This window comes from Diospyros lotus, chromosome 6 (assembly GCF_014633365.1).
Source record: "Diospyros lotus cultivar Yz01 chromosome 6, ASM1463336v1, whole genome shotgun sequence".
Classification (NCBI taxonomy): domain Eukaryota; kingdom Viridiplantae; phylum Streptophyta; class Magnoliopsida; order Ericales; family Ebenaceae; genus Diospyros; species Diospyros lotus.
In genome coordinates this window covers 1,460,024-1,479,733 of record NC_068343.1, presented here as the reverse complement: position 1 = coordinate 1,479,733, position 19,710 = coordinate 1,460,024, and the positions used below count along the sequence as shown (strand labels likewise).

The window sequence follows — 19,710 nt, the reverse complement described above, 5'->3', positions numbered from 1 at the left end:
GGGCATGGTTTGTAGGATAAAAATTTGTGTGAGAAAGGTGTCATACGATTTGTGGCTCCGGAATCAAGGATCCATGTGTTTTTTAGGGCTAAATCTGAATCATGTAAAGTTAAAAATAGTAGAAGTTATCCATGTGAAGGCTAGGTTTGAAGTACCTGCCCCCGACCTCTTTTCAAGAGTCCCAAGTAGGTTCCTCAGCTTCTCTATCTCCTCCCAGTTGAGTTCCATCAATTCAGCCTGCTCTGGAGCTTTCTCTTCCACAACCTGTTAGTTATTGACAGCATAGGGAACCTGCTGACTGTTAGCCACAAAGGCCTGCCCCTTTTGTTGTCCACCTTTGGCTGGCTTCCCATAAAGCTTCCAGCATTTGTCAATGGTGTGCCTCAGTTTCTTGCAGAATGTACACAAGTTATCCTTGTTTATGGCTTTACTTGGATCCATGGTCTTCCTGTCTTCTCTAGCCCATCTCTCTTGCCCAAGACCCTTTAGAGTTAAAAGGGCTGAGTTCTCCATGTGATTGGTCTCTAGCATCACTCCTCTTTTTCCTTCCTTCGCACGCACTATGGATATTGCTTCATTCAAGGAAGACAAATCCGTTTTGCCAAGAATCTGGACTCTAACTGCATCATACTCCACATTTAGTCCAGTTAAAAAATCAAAAGTTCTTTCCTTCTCCACAAACCTTTTTTGAATGGCAGCATTCTCACTGCACTTCATTTGGATACATTGATAGTGATCCAATCCCTGCTACAAGGTCTGCAGCAAGTTAGCATACTCAGTTATGGATCGAGTGCCTTGTTTAGTGGCTGCTACCTTGGTTCTAATCTCATATATTTGGGCTGCATCATTTACCTTCGAATAGGTGATCTTCACTGCTTCTCAAATTTCCTTAGTCGTTGTAAGAAACATCAATGTGTCACTAATTTCTGGAATCATCAAGTTCCAGAGTCAGGACATGACTAGAGAATCCTCCTCATCCCAGGAGGTGAATGCTGGATCACTCTCTTTCGGTCTCGTTTCAAGCAAGTGGCTCAACTTTCCCTAGTCTTTCAAAAATGTCCTAATGAGTTGGGACCATTTGAGATAATTCTTTCCATTTAATTTGAAGGCTGGTTGAATATTCTGCAACTCATCGCCGGTGACCACACTACTACCAGAACTGCTCGAGAATGGGACTTCATTGGTGCTACCAGACTCTACTGTTTCTGTCATAACTTAGGTTTGTGGAAGAAGATTGGATCAAAGAAGATTTCGGCTATGAACAATCGAGGGAAAACCTAGTTCGTTGATGGCACCTAAGGCTCTAATACCATGTTGAAAGAAGAAGAAATCGTCCAATCTTATCATTATTCAACGTAAAAATACAACATATATGCACACCTATCAATCAGAATAGGCAATTCCCTAATGAGAGAAGGTTTCCTAAACTAACTTAGGAAATATGTACATCAAAGGAAAGATACTACAATTGTGACATACAAGGAAATCAAATTAGAACCAATAAGCAACAAGTAATCCGCTAGGAATCAACAATGCATAACATGAAAGAAACCACAATAGGAAGGAATCCACTCGTTGATTTCTAATAATACAACGTACACACTTTGCCAACCTTTTCTCCTTTCTCAAAACTTGGTGGAATCTTCATATAAATTTATTTTTCCAATTCACCATTGAGAAAAACATTCTTGATGTCTAGCTCAAATAGTTCCCAATCCAAATTAACAAGAAGGGACAACAATGCTCTTATGGAATTTTGCTTTGCCACAAGAGCAAATGTCTCTTCATAATCGATTCTATAGGTTTGTGTGAACCCTTGAGCTACCAATCTTGCCTTACATTTGTCTATACTCCCATCTGACTTGTATTTGACGGTAAATACTTGCTTGCATCCCACTACTTTCTTGTCTTTGGGGGATTCTACAACATCCCATGTATGGTTTCCAATCAACGCCTTCATTTCTTCCATAACAGCTTCCTTCCACTTTGGATCTTTCAAAGCATCTTGAATATTTTGTGGAATAGCTACTCTATCAACTGTTATGGTAAAGATCCTGAATTGTGGAGACAGTCTAGAGTATGTTAAGTAATTAGAAATTTGATACTTAACACAGAACCTTACCTCCTTTCGAAGAGCAGTGGGGATAACCAAGTCATTGTCAACCTCAGTGTGTTCCTCTCTTGATGGACCAGGTTCCAATGATTGGTTGAGTTGAGGAGCAGGAACTTTGGGTTACCTGGAATAAACCACAATAGGTTTTTTTGAGTCTAATCCTCCTCCTTGACTAGTCACCACTAGCTCAGCTGGTTGGGTGAGTTGGTGGACTGGGGCAAAGACAGTAGGCTTGGTTAAGTCAAGAGTAGCTGGTTTGGGCTGTTCAAGGGTAGCTGGTTGGGTGAGATCAAGAGCAGCAGGTTGGGTTAGGTCAGAATTTGTAGAAGGTGAAGGAAAAATAGGTGGAAGTGAAATAGGCATAGAAATTGTGGGATCTCAATGACACTCTTCCTTTAATATCTCCCCCTGAATAGAAGCACTTGGGTAAAAGAATTTGTCTTCAACCAAGGTCACATCACAAGAGACATAGAACTTTTGTGAGAGTGGACAATAGCATTTGTATCCCTTTTGAGTAGGAGAATAGCCAACAAAAATGCATTTTAGGGCTTTTGGCTTAAGTTTGTGATGAGTAGGATTGACTTGGTGAACATACACAATGCAACCAAGCACTTTAGAGAGAACTTAAGAGTTGAACATGAGGGAATGTGGCCAGAAAGGTGTGCAAAGGAGTTTGGTAGTTGAGGACTTTGGACTGTAACCAGTTTATTAGGTAAGAAGCTATTAGGACAGCTTCTCTCCAATACTTGTTAGGAACATAACTGGTGAATATTAAGGAGCGAGCAACTTCAAGTAAATGACGATTTTTCCTCCTACCTACTCCATTTTGTTGAGGTGTGTAGGGACAAGTACTTTGATGAAAAATCCCATGAGTGGTGAGGTATTGGGTGAAGGGATGAGAAAAATATTCACGGTCATTATCAGTCCTAAGAATACAAATAGAGGACTGAAACATAGTAAGAATAAGTTTGTGAAAGCTTTGGAAAATAACACACACCTCAGATTTTTATTTCATAAGATATACCCAACAAACTCTTGTATGGTCATCAATAAAAGTGATAAACCATCGTGCACCAGACAAATTTGGAATGTGTGCAGGTCCCCAAATGTCACTATGAATCTAAAAGGACTTGGAAGGCGTGTGAGGATGGATTGGGTGATTGTTGTGGGTTTGTTTGATAAGAATACAATGTTTACACTGAAAAACACTCTCTCTTTATTAATGAACAAATGTGGGTGCAAAAGTCTTAGATATGAGAAACTTGGATGACTAAGGCGTTTGTGCTACAACATAATATCAGAATAAAAAACAACAATGAGAGAAAGCTTATGTGGTAATTGATGTCTTAGAAAAGCATCATCTCTTGAAACATAATAGAGCCTATCCTTTTCCTCAATAATGCCAATCATATTCCTCGAAGACCGGTCTTGAAATATTCAATGAGAAGGGAAGAAGATCACAATACAATCCATGTCCTTAGTTAGCTTACTAACAGACAACAAATTGCATTTCAACTTAGGCACATATAGAACAGATTTAAGTTACAAACCAGACACATAAACAGTCCCTTGTCCTATAACTGATAACATAGTACCATCTACCATCAAGACTGTCAATTCCTTATCACTAGGTTGAAGTTGGTTTATTGTAGTTATAGACCCTGTTATATGATCAGATGCTCCTGTGTCTACGATCTAGCAATTTTCATTCAGTTTTCTAGATAATGAGTATTTCAGATTACCTTTTTGGGCCACAAAGACTATGGGATTAGTGGCTGAGGTGTCTGACCCCTTTGCCAGATGGGTACTGCTCAATACCTTCTGTAGGAAATCTAGCTGCTCAGTAGTCAGGTTCAAGTTTGTACCTTTTTCCGGTGTGGGAGTAATTGTTGTGGTATAGGCTGGCTGCTCTTTCTCCTTTTTATTCTTTGGCTTTCCATTTGCTAGCTTCCCATGTATTTTTCAGCAAGTTTCATTTGTGTGATAGGGTTTATTACAGTGCTCACACCACTGTTTATCCCTAGGTTGTTCTTCACGCTTAACTATAGCAAGGGTAGAGCTGGAACTTGGGTCCACAAACGAATGGAGCATCACACATTTTTTGCTTTCTTCTCTTCTGACTTTTGCAAATACTTCCCAAGTAGGCAGCCACGAACTTCATCTAAATCAGCATTGAGCCCTAGAAGAAAGTCAAAAATCCTTTCTTTTTCCAACAGCTTACTATACTTCTGGCTGTCAATAGGACATTCCCAACTTGGATCATAGAAAAGATCCATCTCCTACCATAGCTCTATCAAAGTATTATAGCATTTAGTAACACTAACATTACCTTGTTTAGTGATATGAATAGTAGATCTAATCTCAAAACACTATGTTGTGTTTTCAAGATCAGAGTTATCTCTTGAACTGCCTCCTAGACTTCTTTAGTAGTATTGTAAAACAGGTAGATTTGTCCAATCTTTAGCTCCATCGAGTTAATAAGCCAAGCCATGATGATAGAATTTTCTACCTCTCATATTTGATAATCTGTTGTATCCTTTGGTGGAGTCGAAATTGCTCTTGACAAGTAACCAAGCTTGCCTTTGCCTTTGAATACCAAAATAACAGATTGAGACCATTGGAAATTTTTTCCGTTCAATCTATTTTGAGTAATTTGCAAGGTATGACTGTCGGTTGATAGAGGAACAGGTGAGATGGTTGCTGATGGTGAGTAGGAAATGATAGAGGATTTTGCAGTTGTCTGGACTGCATTCTCAGGGTTGGAGGCCGCCATAGTGTCTGGTTATTCCAAACTAGGTAAAACCAGGCTCTGATACTATTGACAAAATAGGGTTTAGAATAAATTCACCTCACTGATTTCATTGATCTCTCTGCTATATTTACAGAAAAACATTGCCTAATCTACGATGCTGAAGAATATACAGAACAGGTTTCCTATTCTAGGAGAATGTAATATTTACATGGTTTCCTAATCTAGAAGGTTGACTGAGAAAATTAGAAAGATTTCCTAAGCTGTCAATTTATTACAATAGGAAAGAATAAATACTAAGATATTGCTGTCACCCAGATTCTCCAACATAATGCTCTTTGGTTACTTGCACATCTAGGTCAGTGAGTACAAAAGGTGCATTTCATACCCTAATTGCATCAATGGTTCTGTTCTGTTTCATTTCCATACTTGATGTTTTTATAGCTCTGGTAATTATGCACTTGCAGATGGTAATGAACAGAAAAAGAAACGAATGAAGGCTGATTCAGACATCTCAAGGCTTTCTCCATCAATGCGAAGCCAGCTGGATTCTCTTGCCAGTATGAAGGGTGATCAAGTAATAATCTAGCTCCAAGTTGTTTCACATCTTGTGTTTCTATAATCAGTCTCTAGTTTTGTTACTGCTCTAGGCATGAAGATGTTTCTATTTTGTTATTGATTTGTTCTTTAGCAGATCAAGTGTAATTTTTTTGGGCTGGGTGCACATTAACTTTATATCTCTACACATTTATTGTGTTCTTCAGGTTGCAGCTAGGGTCACACCAGAAAATGCCGAGAAAGATGAGTGGTTCGTGGTTAAGGTTATTCATTTTGACAGGGAAACTAGAGAGTAAGTGTTGTTCCACTGTCTTCTCCATTTGGCACTGAGGACTAAAGTACCTGTGAAATTTGATCTTAATGCCATGGAGAAAGACTCACATAGTAGACAACAGCATCAACAACAACATACCAAGCCTTTATTATCATTATGTGGGGTAGGCTACATGCCTGTTTCAATTGTCTGTAATGGTGCTGACTTTCTCCAAAAAATCAAATAACATTTCTACTCGTGTATATCATTCTAGTGAAGTAGTTATAACTAGTAGTTATTATATGATTACTTGAGTGAGAGTAAAAACTCTCTTTAAGCTAGCTTGATTCCAATTTTTGTTGTCAGTAACTTTTTGGCTTATAGTTTTAGCCCCACCTCCATAGGGGTGTTCGTTTATTTTATTGATAAGGGATACTTGCAGTAGTATCCTGCAAACCACCTTGCAGCAAGACCACTACATTGTTTAACCTGTTATTACACCCGGCCTATCTATTGTAATGTGTCCTGATTCCAAAGCTTTATGAACCTTTTGAAGCAAGGAATATGATAGATTATTGAAGATAATCTATCTTGGTTTACTGAAAATGGAGAGAATTGCAACTGGAAAATTATGTAAATGAAAAGGAAAGTGGACTTTCGAGAGGTCTACACTCTCCCAATATCTCCACTACTCCAAAAATTGCCTCTATTCTACCATCTTTCCTATTTATATGTTGTTCCAGCTATGCTCCTCTAACCGATTCTGTTGTCCGCACATGCCACCTGCTTTGCTCTACCCATATTGCCCTTTAACCACTTTTGTTGCTTTCTCCCTTTCCCTTATCATTATTCTGCCCTTGCTTATTCCGTCTTTGGTAATGGAATTGTATGGGTCTTTTATCAGAATACTAGGATCAGAGTGCTAGAATCTGACCATTTAGATCAGACATGGGCTAGTGAACCTTTTTCTTAGTACAGTTTTGATGACTATGTTTAAGGAAAAGATTATTTTGGCATGCATGTCCTTCTTTGTTCTTTTCGGCCTCTGTCATGCGGTGCAGCTGTGGGAGTTGGAACAAAAAATAAAGGCTTTGATTGTCTGTGCTCCTAGTTTTTGATTGGGTGAAGGAAAATTGTCTTCTGCTAGTGGGTGTGGACTGTGTATCTTTTACAAACATGGAAATTCAAATTTTGGTTTTTGAGTAAGGCAACAATTATTTTATTACTGTTTCTATGTGGGAAGAGAAAATAACCAACCATACTTTTTGTTATATGACACAACAGAATTAAGAGTGTAAAACTCCTTTACTTTTATTTATGGTATACTTAGTCATCATTTTATTTATCTCCATATGCAGATTTGAAGTACTTGACGAGGACCCTGGTGAAGATGAAGAGGGTGGTGTCCAGAGGTAACTTTTGTTTGACTTCCTGGATTACTGAGTATTGGCCTCTATAAATTATTGGAAATTCATTGCCCCGTCCCATATAACATTCATCCTCAGAAACTTCTTGGTACATATGCACTTCAGGATAGCTAATTGATGATTACTTTATGAGTTACATGTGAAGATAATGGAAATCTGTTTTCTTGTATTTGTTTGGCATATTCTACTGTCTGTGAGTTGTTTCCTCATATTTTTTGCATGGTAACTTCACTCTTGTATGATTAAGGCATGGTGTGTTATGTTATTGTTCTGGTCTTTTTAGGATAGGTTGTTACTGTTCAAGCTACTTGTTCTTTGTAAGGGCATTGGTGTGGGTGGTCAATTGTTAGACACTGATGCCATTGAACTCTGCATGTCCATGGTGTATGTGTTCACATGCTATTGTTTGAACAAGGCTACTTGTTTTCTTTTTTTAACACAACTGTTAATACTTAGCCTTCAGAACATTAACTAATAATGGAGGCCAGGCGGTCTTTGGAGATGTATATGGACAAACATTGTTTTCTCTACTGCCATTCTATGTTCTTTGTACTATGCTATATTGCCTTTACTGGCAAAACTTATTTCTGATCCTATATTGTTGGGGATATTGAGGAGAATCATTGATTCAAAACCTAGCTATTAATATTGGTCTATACCAGTCAATATGTTTTAAACCTGTTATATGGTACAGGGAATAGCATTTTCTTGTGTATTGATCTGTATAGGCTGATTCTGCCTGTTCTAAGTTTATTGTGGTGTAATAGATAATCAAGGAAATGAACATAAGTGGATTAGACAATCTTAGACTAATTTTTATCATTTAAGCATGTTCAAGAGATTGTTTGATTTCTGCTCTCAAACAATTGATACCACTCAATCAATTTGTCACCGAAGATGTTTGAAAATATTGAGAATGCTGAAATGGCGAGGTGGTAATCCACATGATTGACCAAGAAAACATGTGACTAAATGGAATTTTACCATATTTTTTAAAATGCTTAGGATTCAAGGATTATACGATTTAGATGGCATTCACCAATGGGGTGTTTGCACCACCTGGGTTGAGCTTTTCTGTTTTATGTTGCTTGTTATTCCTAAACTAGTCTGCATCGACCTATGTATTTGTTTGATTTCTTGTTTTATGTCATGGAACGTTGGGCAGCTAATGCCAACATATACAAGATATAAGAAAAGACAGAATTAGGAATTGAGTTATCTGTAAAATAAGGTTGCAGTGGTTTTTTTTAAGATAAAATATGTGAGACACTGTTAAATTGATCTAGATAGATGAGAAGAAAGATAGATAAATACACTCGTGAGGAGAGTGTATGGAATAAAAAAAATTGCAGCAAAAGAGGTTGAGGAAGGTAAGCACACTTGTGAAGAGAGTGGGTAACTAGTAGGCATAACATGGGATATAATAACTTTATAGAAGGTATGGTTGTGGATAGAGATGATTAATGAGGTAAAATTCATGTTGCTGATGCCATTTAGTGGGATCCAAGGATTGGTTGAGGTCTTCTTTGTCTTGCATCCATTGTTCTTGTGAAGTGATTTTGTTAAGAGTCCTCCCTCACACACAGTAAACACAACTTACAAAAAAACAGAATTTCAAAAAGATATTGAGAGAACAAAACTCAACACACTTTTCTCTCACTTTTTCATTAACAAAGGCTGCTAAACACACTTTTTCATTAACAAACTCAACACACTTGTCCCAGGCCTCTGCTGTTTCACAGGCCATTATCCTTGCAAAAATAACTTGTGATACTGTAGAATGAAGGCATCTAAGTGCCTTGGGACTCTTGGTAACCTGCTCCTCATGCTTCTTGATTTCGTTCAAGGTAGCATTTTCTCTTAGAGGTGGAACATGTGCTGCTCGTTGCTCTACTACATCCCACAGGTTGAGAGCTTTCAAGTAGGTCTTCATTTTAATAGCCCACATTTGATAATTCTCACCAGAAAAAAACTGGAGGACTAACTGCAGAGAAGTTTCCTGATGCCATAACAAACAACTTTCAAATTTTTGGTTTAGTGAAAGGATGGCTGACTTGTTTTCTCTCAAACACACAATGTTTAATCCCCAAGAATAAAGCAAAAAACAAGAGATTATACCCACAACCCGTAAGAAAACAGCTTTGATACCATGTTGGAGTCCTCTCTCACACACAGTAAACACAACTTACAAAAAACAGAATTTCAAAAAGATATTGAGAGAACAAAACTCAACACACTTTTCTCTCACTTTTTCATTAACAAAGGCTGCTATATATGGTTGCACCTGACAAGATGTACCTAACACAACAACTAAAGCATTTCTTTATTTAGACAACATTCCTAGATTTAAAGACATACACACATTCACAACTAACACTAGATTTCTTCATCATAAATTCTAGAATTGAACTGCAAAAGATCACATCAGAAAAATCTCACACATTCTAACAGATTTATTCTTAGATGACTACCCTGTTGTTAATGACAATGCATGATCCAAATCAGTTAATCTGGGCCACAGCTACATAACGATGAGTTCTTTCTCATATTGCCCATGTCAGAACATATAAGCTGCCGATGACACATATTATACCTTTTCCCAAGCGGAATGATTCCCTAGGCCCTGAAGATTTCCCTCCTGGTAAACAAGTTTTGGCAGTATATCCAGGAACAACTGCATTGTATAAAGCAACTGTAGTCCAGCCTCACAAGGTAAGAATTCATCCATTTCCATTGTACCCCAGATTGAGTGTTCTTTCATTTTACTGTCAATTCTCCACCTTCTCTAAGAGGCCATTTGGATCAAGTGTTACCCATATACTGCAACTTGGTGGTGAATAACCAGAAACTGACTACTTGATTTTGCATATTGTGGGATGCTCTCAACCGTCTGCACAAAATTTCAGAGGAAGACTGACGAGTAAGTAGCTTTGCTCTTTGTTTCTATTTGTGAATTGATCATTTAAGGAGGAACACAATCTTATATTATATATGCATCCAGGGCTCAAAGCTCTCGAATGACTTAATATATACATGTCAGGACCCAAGGATATAATAATAAATATAGTAGTTAGCAGCAGATAGTTTTGGTATTTTCTGTTTGTTTGTTTTTTCCGTTTTACTCTATAACTATAACAAAATTACTAACATAGGGGAAGTAGCTATATAAAGCTACCGGATATGTAAAGAGGGGTTATGTTGTGGAATTAATAATCTGATTTTGGTCATTTTTCTCTCTTGAATTCTCTCTCTTTCTCTTCTGTCCTCCCTTGATACATTTGTTTTCTCTCGTTCTGTTCTGCTTTCCCCCTCCAATCTATTCTCTTCCCTCGTAATTCTTTTCTAAACCCTAGCTCCACCTTAGGAGCCTAACAATACATTAGTTTAAAAGATGTTTTCGTTTTTTTTTTTTTTTTTTTGTTCCTTGGAACTTTTCTGAATGGCCTTAATTCAGTATGATGAAACGCAAAGCATCATTGTCTCAACTCAAATGCTTCATCTTCAAAGCTGGTTGGATTTATCGCTTTAAAATTTAAATTGCATTTACTGATATCTACTATAACAAGGGGGTTTATATTGCTGTGGCAGCTATGTGTTGGAATTCGATGACGATGAGGAGGAAGATGGTTCTTTGCCTCAGAGGTTTGTACCCTTCCACAGGGTGGTAAGCCTCCCAGAAGGACATCGTCAATGAGAACTGCGCACAGTGACGCCCACGCCGACGAACGCTGTTCATATATATATATATATATATGTGCTTGTAAAATAGATTTTTAGTTGGTTCCACAGCATTGTTGTCGGTGGGCCTATTAACTAAGAATCGTACGCGTCTTGTACTGTTATCTATGGCCTTTGCTTGTGTTAATACTGCCGCATAGTTTATTGTCATAAAGCTTTGCTTTTACAATATAATCCTCAGCATTCATGAGTGTTTTTTTTTTTTTAATATAAAACTTTTTATAAAAATTTGGATTAATTTTCAAAAAAATTACCAAATTTAAGTCAGTATTTTAATTTTACTTGTGGGAAAATTTATTAAATTGATTCAGATATTATTTTTATGCTGACGAAATTATAATTTTTTTTTAATTTTTATAATTATTTTATATTTTTAAATAAATATCTGGAGATCATGATTCTCAAGATTTATAATATATTGGAAAGGTCTTTCGCACTGTCTGGAGAAAAGCTTATAGGTTTGAATGTTTTATGAGAATTTCCTGAATATGGTCTTTTTGTGATAGAATGATCTATGAAATTTTTCAGGAAGAGTTTCTAGGTGACGTCGAAAAAGGCTTTCAAGAAAGGCCACTCGAGCCTTTAGTATAAGTTAGTTGGTCTTCTCAATCTGAAGTCACCTAGTCTCTTGATCTTTCAGTCATTCTCGATAGGCTTGTGAGCTTATTTTTTTAGATTTTGGCTCATTGTTTAGCATAACACATATTTATTGTTAGTCATTGATTTGATGAGTAAAATTTTGCCACCAATAAACAGATTATCAGTTAAAATATTAAATTTAGATAATTTAAATAACATTTTCGCTAAATGAAGTACTTAATAGTGATAAGTCACTGTCAATGGCTGATACGGCATAAAACAGTTAAGAGACGGTGAAGGTTGAGGTGGCGGGTATTGAATAAAGAAAGATCAAAATGAACGACGTCCAATTGGAGGTTTGCGAGATTTGAATTGTTGTCGGCTTCGGAAGCACAGAGGTCAAACCCTAACCATGAAATGCGGGACAGAATCAGGCTGTTCATGTTTAACTTTTAGCGACATGTGAGTAGAATCGACCAGCTCCATGTTCGCTTAAAGGTTTTCGAGTTTATAGGATTGGGTTTGATATTCATTTTTGGTTTTATGATTGTTTAACTCAGCGTATGCTACTTTCTGTAACCGGTTTTTCTGGCATTTTCCTACATTTTCTATGTTAATGAGGAAAACGATGATGTCATCGCAGCGACCCTCTCTGTGTGTTTTCCCTTTGAGTTCAAGGCCGTAATCTACTTCTATGGTCCCCAATTCTAGCAGAGTCTTCAACAATGGTAGTTGTTAATCCTCTGTCAATTCTCTGTCTATAAGCACCTTTTCCCCAGTGCGGAAAGCAAGGTTTAGGTTGTTTTGGATGATTGCCTTGTGTAAAAAACATGCATGTTTGCTCTCTGCAGCCAATTCTCATGGCGTCTATTCTATTTGGTCCAATGGAACAAAATGAGAAGGCAAAACATTTCCATAACATAACTACGGCATATGAAAACAAAATTTCAGAGGCGTCGTTTACTGCTGATTTGCTTCAATTGTTCTGGAAAGATGCTTGCTGAGAAAATCAGTTTCTTTAGAAGGTTCGAGATGATTGCAGTTTCTGAACCTAGTAGTCCCGGTGAGTTAAAATCTTTCTCTTGGCATTACTTGCATTCGTTATGTCGTGGAGTTCAATGATCTTATATGTGTTGGCATATGTTTAGAAGTTATAAATGTTATCAAAATGCTCACGGAAGCAGAGAATGGGCTTTATTCTGTGCCTTTAACAAGCTTTAGTCTAACTAGATAGGGTTGACTGAATGAATTCTAACTTGTAAATTATTTTATTGTTTTTACTTACTTATGAACCTATTCTTTGTAAGACCTTTACTAGCATAAAAAATTCCTTGTTCATTGTCAAGTTTAATTCGTTTGGAGGGGAACACACAAACGATATCCGATAATCAAACTTCATGTAAGCTTAGTGTATGATCAATGCATGCTTCCAACATTTCTGAAATGGTACTTCAGTTATTCAATCTTAATTCTGGCTCCTTTTGGTTGTACCCTTTATCTTATTCTTATATCTTGATACTGCAAACTTATACCTGTCTGCTGATGCTCATCTCCTAGATATGCTTATAGTATGCCTGAGTAATTGGGACTGGTGGGTCTGACATCGAACCATTCATTATTTGACTGGCAACCCAAAAGTTTGCAGACTCAGAATAGTGTACCCCATCCCAGCTGATGACTGTTGAAGGATTTGCACAAGAACCACCATACACTTCAGTACCTTTTATGTTTGCCTTATTACCGCACCACACGTGTATGCCATTCTCGTGCTGCCCACAGCAGATCTTGAAAGGATCCTCAAATCCTGTCATGTATGAAGGAATGTGAAAATTTCAGTAAGATCTTCATGCCATCTATGATTGTTATAGTGATCGAGCACCTTCGTGTATAAATTGCATTAGAATCTCATGTTTATTCTTCTGCTACTCTTAATAAGCATGCACTAATCAAATTGGCAGGCTGGGTTAGGGAAGGTATTTGGATTGCAGCAAACAAGATTTTGTATTACCTTAATATTATAATTAAGGTCCGTATTAGAATATTCCTGTCCACAGCAATTTGACACTCACATGACAGTTCCTGTCGGCAACAAGAATATGATTTAATCATATAATATTGGGTGGTCCTAAACCAAGTTAGTCTGTTTGTCCTATTGTTGAGATACATCAAGAAGTTGATTATATAGATCAATTCCCACTCAGATTATGGTGTGAAATGCCACTGAAGTGAAGAGTAATGCTAGGCGTCAGTCATGACGCCTACGTGGCAGCACACCATTGGGTGTGCTGCCACATTGTGTCATGACAAAGCATTATTCCTGAAGTAAATGGCATGACCACTTTGGTATTGGGATAAGATTGTTGGCCACCAGGCTGTGTTTTACTATAATGAGGCTCAACACTGTAATATTGCTTTCTTACTTGTGCTTTCTGTGCAGCTTTTTTAGATAAATAACATAAATACTTATCAAGTCTTAATTGTTTATCTGTTGGTCTTCCTTTTCATGCGATTAAATCATCTCAATTGTGTCCAACGCATTCTAAACCTAAACCATTGTATCAAAGAGTGAAAAGAAAATGTTTAGTGTAACATTAATGTGAATCTTTTAGATATTAAGTAGAAGATGATCACCTAGTCTCTTCGCAGTGCTGATCAATCCATATTTGGCAGCGTATAGATCCACATATATAAGTGCTGCCTGGGGAAGCTCTTCCCTCAGTCGGATCACTCTATCCTTGAGCTGTTTATTGAACTCCATGGCCATGTCATTCTGACTCTTGATACATCCCTGCTCGTCAAGATAGCCCGGCGTCGCATTATGGATGTCCACAACGGCTACTGGCAAGCAACCAATTGGGCCTGTATTGTGTATCCAGAATGCTCTTCCCCCCTCTTTGTATAATTGCTGTCATAAGCGAGCAATAATGCACTCATATAACATGGTTGGTGGCACAGTTTTTCTTTTTTTACATCTTATTGAAAGAACAGTAATTTACTTGGACTGCTGCAGCAAGCTGGTTAACTATGTCTGGAATTGCAGCTCGAAGTTGTTCGGCTGTCAGCTTTCTAAAGCCGTCAGCAAGATCATTCTGACCGATGTCAAACGTGTAAAGAGCCCTGGAGAAATCCTCAGGTCTTGGGAGTCTGCTTCTCTGGGATGTTTCATTGGCTGAAGAATGCACAGGTCAGTTTAACCATATATATAGAAGGATTATACTTAAGAAGATGGGTTTCTGTTTTGCAGCTGTTGGATCACCTTGGTTGTAGAAATATGTGCCTCGGGCTTTGAACTGAATGAAATGCTCGACCTGAATATCAAGCGGGAACGGACTCACACCATTCTCAAACCATGACTCATTCTGCCGCCTAATAGTTGCCCCTCCGGTTGCAAAGTTTGCACCGTGGCTGAAATTGGTTCCAATTGAATCCAGGTATGGACTCAAGTATGGTAATTTCAAGCGCTCAGCTGCATAACGAAATATGCATCTGGTGTTATAAAATCACACATTTTTCAACTCATAAACTCTAACAGGGACCTTGTTTCTTACCAATGAAATCGATGATGAGGCGGCCATCGCTACCCCGGCCAGCTGGCCTGTGGAAGAAAGTCTCGCCACATGGAGCTGCCATAGGAAAAAATGCTGCTGCTATGCCGCCTGTGTCCGAGTTGGAGTCGCCAAAGTTGTATATTGCCGGAATATCATCAGCCTCTACAGCCATCACTTCCTTGATTCCCATCCTCAAAACCAAGCAAACCAACAAACTCCAGGCAACTGTAAGTCTCAGAATCTCCATCCTTTCTGCAACAAAATGGTGATTATGATCTTAAAATTTCAACCTATAACTTACTTGTGGCAATGAAGCTTAGCATTAAGGAGTGCAATGTGCTCTTAGTGTGGTTGAGTGAACCATTGAATTTGCTCCTCTTCTTATAGTGGTGAAAAGATGCTTTGCCAATAAAGAAATTTTGAGCTATTTATTTAAAAGTTCAAACAGCATTCATTTTGGCCACTATTGGATAAAATTATTAAACTTTAGTCCAGTCGGTGGTGCCTGGACTTTGAAGAGCCTAATGACAACTTAAATTCCAAGATAGTTCACGCGATAATCATAAAAGGGATATAATATAATAAGGATATCATGATTGCCCATTAGACCCCTACAAAGAAATGGTCAAAATTGAACGGTGTCCCAATAGGATCAGGCAAATCCCGTTTTATTATCATTGCAATGTTCATTGTTCTATTCAACTAGTAGGTATAGCAATGGTAACGCATGAAGACAAGTAATCATGTAGAAAATTGGCTTATCCAAAGCCCTCCTCATCGCTCTCTCTTGATCTAATACTAACGAAAAGTCTTTGAGATCCTGTGAATCATAAGGCGGCGTGCTGGTAACAGGCATGGGTGACAGGAACAGGCGGATCCGACAAGGATCCATTGAGAATCCGATTGGCAACCCAATGATTAGCAGCCTCGGAGTAGTGAACTCCATCCCAGCTGATGTATGTGGAAGGAGTCGCGCATGAAGCCCCATACACTTCAGTGCCATTGAACACACCCCTCTGCCCGCACCACACGTTCACGTCGTTCTCGTGATGGCCGCAGCATATCTTGATCGGATCGGTAAATCCTGTTTGAAACATCACCCATTGAGCCGATTGGAATAATATAAGGAGGATTCTGTTTCTGGGTTTTGGGCTCGGTTACCTTGGTTCTTGGTGTCGCTGATCAGGCCATACTTGGCGGTGTAAACGTCGACGTATATCAGGGCGGCGTGCGGAAGCTCTGCCCTGAGCTTCCGGACTCTGTCCTTGAGCTGCCGGTTGAACTCCATGGCCATCTCGTTCTGGCCCTTTATGCAGCCGAACTGGTCCAGAAAACCCGGCGGCGGGTTGCGGATGTACATGGTGGCCACTGGCAAGCACCCGATTGGCCCCGTGTTGTGTACCCAGAATGACCTCGCCCCTTGCTGATACAGATTCTGTCACGCCGACAACACATTTATGTTAGTTCAAACAACAACAGATGTATCATGTGAGGTCAGTTCAACATATCTACGATCTTGTCTTTTACGGTTCATGGGAATTCAAATGCATACTTGAACAGCCGAAGCAAACTTCTCAACTATGTCCGGCATTGCGGCTCGAAGCTGATCGTTACTCAGTTTCCGAAACCCCACGGACAGATCATTCTGCCCAATATCGAGCGTGTAGAGTGCCTTGGAGAATTCCTGAGGTTCTGGGAGCTTGGATCTGTCGGCGGTGGCTGAAATTTAGTTCAAAAAGGAAATACTTTCAATTGGGATTCAGGCCACGATGAAGCACGCTTCTAAGATGGGTTAGTCAGAGATCGAACCAGACCTTCATTGTAGAGATCGGCAGTTCGGGCTTTGAACTGATCAAACTGGACGGCCTGCATATCAAGAGAAAAGGGGCTTATCCCATACTCGAATATGGTCTCGTTCTGGCGCCGAATGGTCGAGCCCCCTGTCGCGAAATTGGCGCCGTGCCGGTAACTAGTTCCGAGTGAATTCAAGTACGCGCTCAAGTACGGCAACCTCAAATGCTCAGCTGCATTCACATAAAGCAAAACAAAAGGAGAAGTATTTGTTAGCATTTAATTCTCATATTGGCGCCAAGGAACTAATAGAAAGGTGTTTGCCTATGAAGTCTACGATGAGGCGGCCGTCGCAATCTCTGCCGGCAGGCTTCCGGAAGAAGTTCTCGCCGTAGGGTGCACGAATGGGCTCAAACGCCGCTGAAATGCCGCCGGTGTCGGAGTTGGAGTCGCCGAAGTTGTAGATCGCCGGAAAATCACACGGCCGCAGACGCGTGACTTCCACCCCTCCGACGGCCGCAACCAACAGCACCAGGGCGGCCACCGACACGATCTTGGGAAGTGCCATTTTGCCGTCTGTGGAGAAAACAAGAGCTGCCCAGTACACAGATATGCAACGGCTAGAGAGGGGGCGTAGAAGAAGAGGATAATCGAGGAAAAAGAGGGATGAGAAGCAGCGAGCATGTGCAGAGGATAGGACAGGGGCCGTGCTTGACCTTTCCCAAACTTGGGACAGTGACATGCGTGACTGTTGTTGCAGTACAGTAGGTAATGATTTTGTTGCTTTCTTCTTCTTCGCTGCTTTTTTCCAGTTTTGCTGCTGTGAACAACCGACAACAAAACTTTTTATCTTTCATCGTTCTCGAGGACAATAATATAAAGGGTTAATCTACGCTGGACGACATATCTACCGAGAAATTTATAGAAGAGTAAAAAAAAAAAAAAAAAACAAAGATGCTAAATTATAAATTATATCATTGCCTTGCCCGCTTTTTTTTCTCCCCTCCTCTCATGACAGCCAACGCAACCCTCGAATCATCGCTATCTTCACGTCATCACCCCCCCCCCCGCGGCGGGTTTGATTAGTGTTCCATTCTTTCTTCATAAAAAATATTGCATTGATGATCGACGAAACGATGATAATGAGGTGATATCAACAAGATAAAAGCAGCGACAATTGATAATTGGATCAACAATAATGAAAAAGGGAGAGAGGAGAGAGAGCAGGCGGACAAGACAATAATAAAATTTGTAAATTTACAATTTAGACGAATACATTTCTATTTTTTTGACGTCTTTAATAATCTTCTCGATAAAATTTGTGTGCAAAAGAGCCCTAATATAAATTTAAGATACATTGGCCCCGTTTGTTACAGCTTAATTAAAGAAATTATAGCTCCTATATTTTTAGATTATAATTTCTAAAACTTAGAATAAGTTGTGAACCTGTTTGCTGCAGTTTCTTAGAAGTTGTAGTTAAGTAGTTGTGGTGTTTGATACCATAAGCTGTAAAATAACTTATTTTTGTATAATTGTCCATAATACCCTTAGTAGTTATAAAATGATAATTTAAAAATTAATTAGTATATATGTATAAGTTTCAAGTATTATAAAAAAATTAATTAAAGTATAAAGAGAGAGGAAGATGGCGAGAGAAAGGAAGAGATTTGAAAATGGAGATGGCGGTGGAGAAGAAAAACCCATGATTGCGAATTCTTTATTAAAAATAAGGGCAAAATTGTCATAAAAATGTAATCATTTAAGCAAAAATTATAAAAGCTGTGGTACCCCAACTTTAAAAAAGCCAGCTTCTACCCCTTCTAAAAGCTAGTAAAAGTTATAAGTTAAAATTCTATAAACTAAAACAAACACTACATCCCAACTTTTTTGAAATTAAAAGCTAAAAATTGCAATTTTTAAACTGCAATAAACAGGCCCATTAGGCGATAAGATTAGGATGAATTTTTTTATTAATTTATTTAATGTTCGTAATCTTTGATTATTAGTTTGGTTAGATAAAATAATTTTAATAAAAAAATAGAGTTGAGAAACATTGAACATAAACATTTTATTGAGTCAAATGTCGAATCATTCATTTATGAACGAGTCAACTCATTTACAACTTTATATATAAATAGTATTATCGATCCATAATTTTAAGGGTAAAGATTTACTATGCAATATAATGATCTTTTATACTTATATTAAACCCTAAATACTAAACCTTTTAAATTATAATGAAATTTTGATTTTATAGACAAATATTTCTCTTCCCTTCCTAATCAAGAGATATTACAAATCCATATTATTATGGGCCGATGTTCTCCACCTGGTTGGATCCAAAGCCCAAATTTTAATTTTAATGGGCCGACCGGCCTGAGGCTTTATTGCACAAATCCAAGAGTAAGATAAGAAACACGCAGCCGCGCTAGCTCCATCATTCATATTTACCCAAAAATAATCCTTCATTTATTTAGGGAAAATGTAATAATTAGATTAAAAAATCACAATTAACACATTTTATGACAAAAATCATGTTTATACCCTAATTTTTTTTGTTTTTTTTATAAAATCTTAATTTTTTTATAATTTCGAATATATTTTTAAACTTTGCAAAGTCACTCATTTAAATCTTAATAAAGAGTAAAATCCCTAAATTTTATCCACCCATCTTCCATAATTAATAAAAAAATAATTTAAAATTTTAAAAATCTTGGAATATAAGTTTAGTGACACAAAATATTCAATTTGTTTTTATTTTAATTTTAATTATTATTATTATAACTAAAGTAAGAATAGATTAAACATTTTGACTACCAAAGAGAGGGATCACAAAAGAAATTGGATACCACATTGGGCCCAGACACTCCAGCCCAATATGTTAAAAACTCTGTCGGCGAAGTGGGTTGGATATCAAGTTGGGCCCGATCACTCTTTCGACTACCGAAAAGAAC

General features: G+C 38.1%; 3 protein-coding genes across 3 annotated transcripts in view; 1 reads left to right on the top strand and 2 right to left on the bottom strand.

Annotated features, from left to right (window-relative positions):
- Positions 1 to 11,012, top strand: part of LOC127803493 (SAGA-associated factor 29 homolog A-like) — a 42,001-nt gene extending 30,989 nt beyond the window's left edge. Inside the window, exons 4-9 of the mRNA XM_052339745.1 lie at positions 5,330 to 5,439; positions 5,627 to 5,712; positions 7,032 to 7,085; positions 9,662 to 9,812; positions 10,007 to 10,020; positions 10,689 to 11,012. Of these exons, the coding sequence (XP_052195705.1) occupies positions 5,330 to 5,439; positions 5,627 to 5,712; positions 7,032 to 7,085; positions 9,662 to 9,812; positions 10,007 to 10,020; positions 10,689 to 10,794 (521 nt within the window). The 3' untranslated portion in view covers positions 10,795 to 11,012. The remainder of the gene's footprint in view (positions 1 to 5,329; positions 5,440 to 5,626; positions 5,713 to 7,031; positions 7,086 to 9,661; positions 9,813 to 10,006; positions 10,021 to 10,688) is intronic.
- A 1,710-nt stretch (positions 11,013 to 12,722) lies between these two features.
- On the bottom strand, positions 12,723 to 15,212 carry LOC127804283 (GDSL esterase/lipase At5g14450-like). The gene is made up of 5 exons (XM_052341123.1): positions 14,966 to 15,212; positions 14,674 to 14,883; positions 14,414 to 14,586; positions 14,049 to 14,322; positions 12,723 to 13,221 (listed from the first exon to the last, which is right to left on the bottom strand). Exons 1-5 carry the CDS (start codon positions 15,210 to 15,212, stop codon positions 12,971 to 12,973), a joined length of 1,155 nt encoding a protein of 384 aa, XP_052197083.1. The 3' UTR covers positions 12,723 to 12,970.
- A 375-nt stretch (positions 15,213 to 15,587) lies between these two features.
- LOC127804282 (GDSL esterase/lipase At5g14450-like) lies at positions 15,588 to 17,571 on the bottom strand. The gene is made up of 5 exons (XM_052341122.1): positions 17,081 to 17,571; positions 16,780 to 16,989; positions 16,518 to 16,684; positions 16,127 to 16,400; positions 15,588 to 16,049 (listed from the first exon to the last, which is right to left on the bottom strand). The coding sequence occupies exons 1-5, from the start codon at positions 17,496 to 17,498 to the stop codon at positions 15,793 to 15,795; spliced, it is 1,326 nt and encodes a 441-aa protein (XP_052197082.1). The 5' UTR covers positions 17,499 to 17,571; the 3' UTR covers positions 15,588 to 15,792.
- Between the last annotated feature and the right edge of the window lie 2,139 nt (positions 17,572 to 19,710).

Excerpts from the sequence above, each read along its gene's own strand:
- LOC127804283 (XM_052341123.1), bottom strand. The coding sequence starts at position 15,212 with ATGGAGATTCTGAGACTTACAGTTGCCTGGAGTTTGTTGGTTTGCTTG. Across the intron at positions 14,884-14,965 it reads CCTCATCATCGATTTCATTG|CTGAGCGCTTGAAATTACCA; the intron begins GTAAGAAACAAG and ends TTCGTTATGCAG. Across the intron at positions 13,222-14,048 it reads CAGCACTGCGAAGAGACTAG|GATTTGAGGATCCTTTCAAG; the intron begins GTGATCATCTTC and ends CATACATGACAG.
- LOC127804282 (XM_052341122.1), bottom strand. The coding sequence starts at position 17,498 with ATGTCACTGTCCCAAGTTTGGGAAAGGTCAAGCACGGCCCCTGTCCTA. Across the intron at positions 16,401-16,517 it reads AGTTTGCTTCGGCTGTTCAA|AATCTGTATCAGCAAGGGGC; the intron begins GTATGCATTTGA and ends TCGGCGTGACAG. Across the intron at positions 16,050-16,126 it reads CAGCGACACCAAGAACCAAG|GATTTACCGATCCGATCAAG; the intron begins GTAACCGAGCCC and ends TGTTTCAAACAG.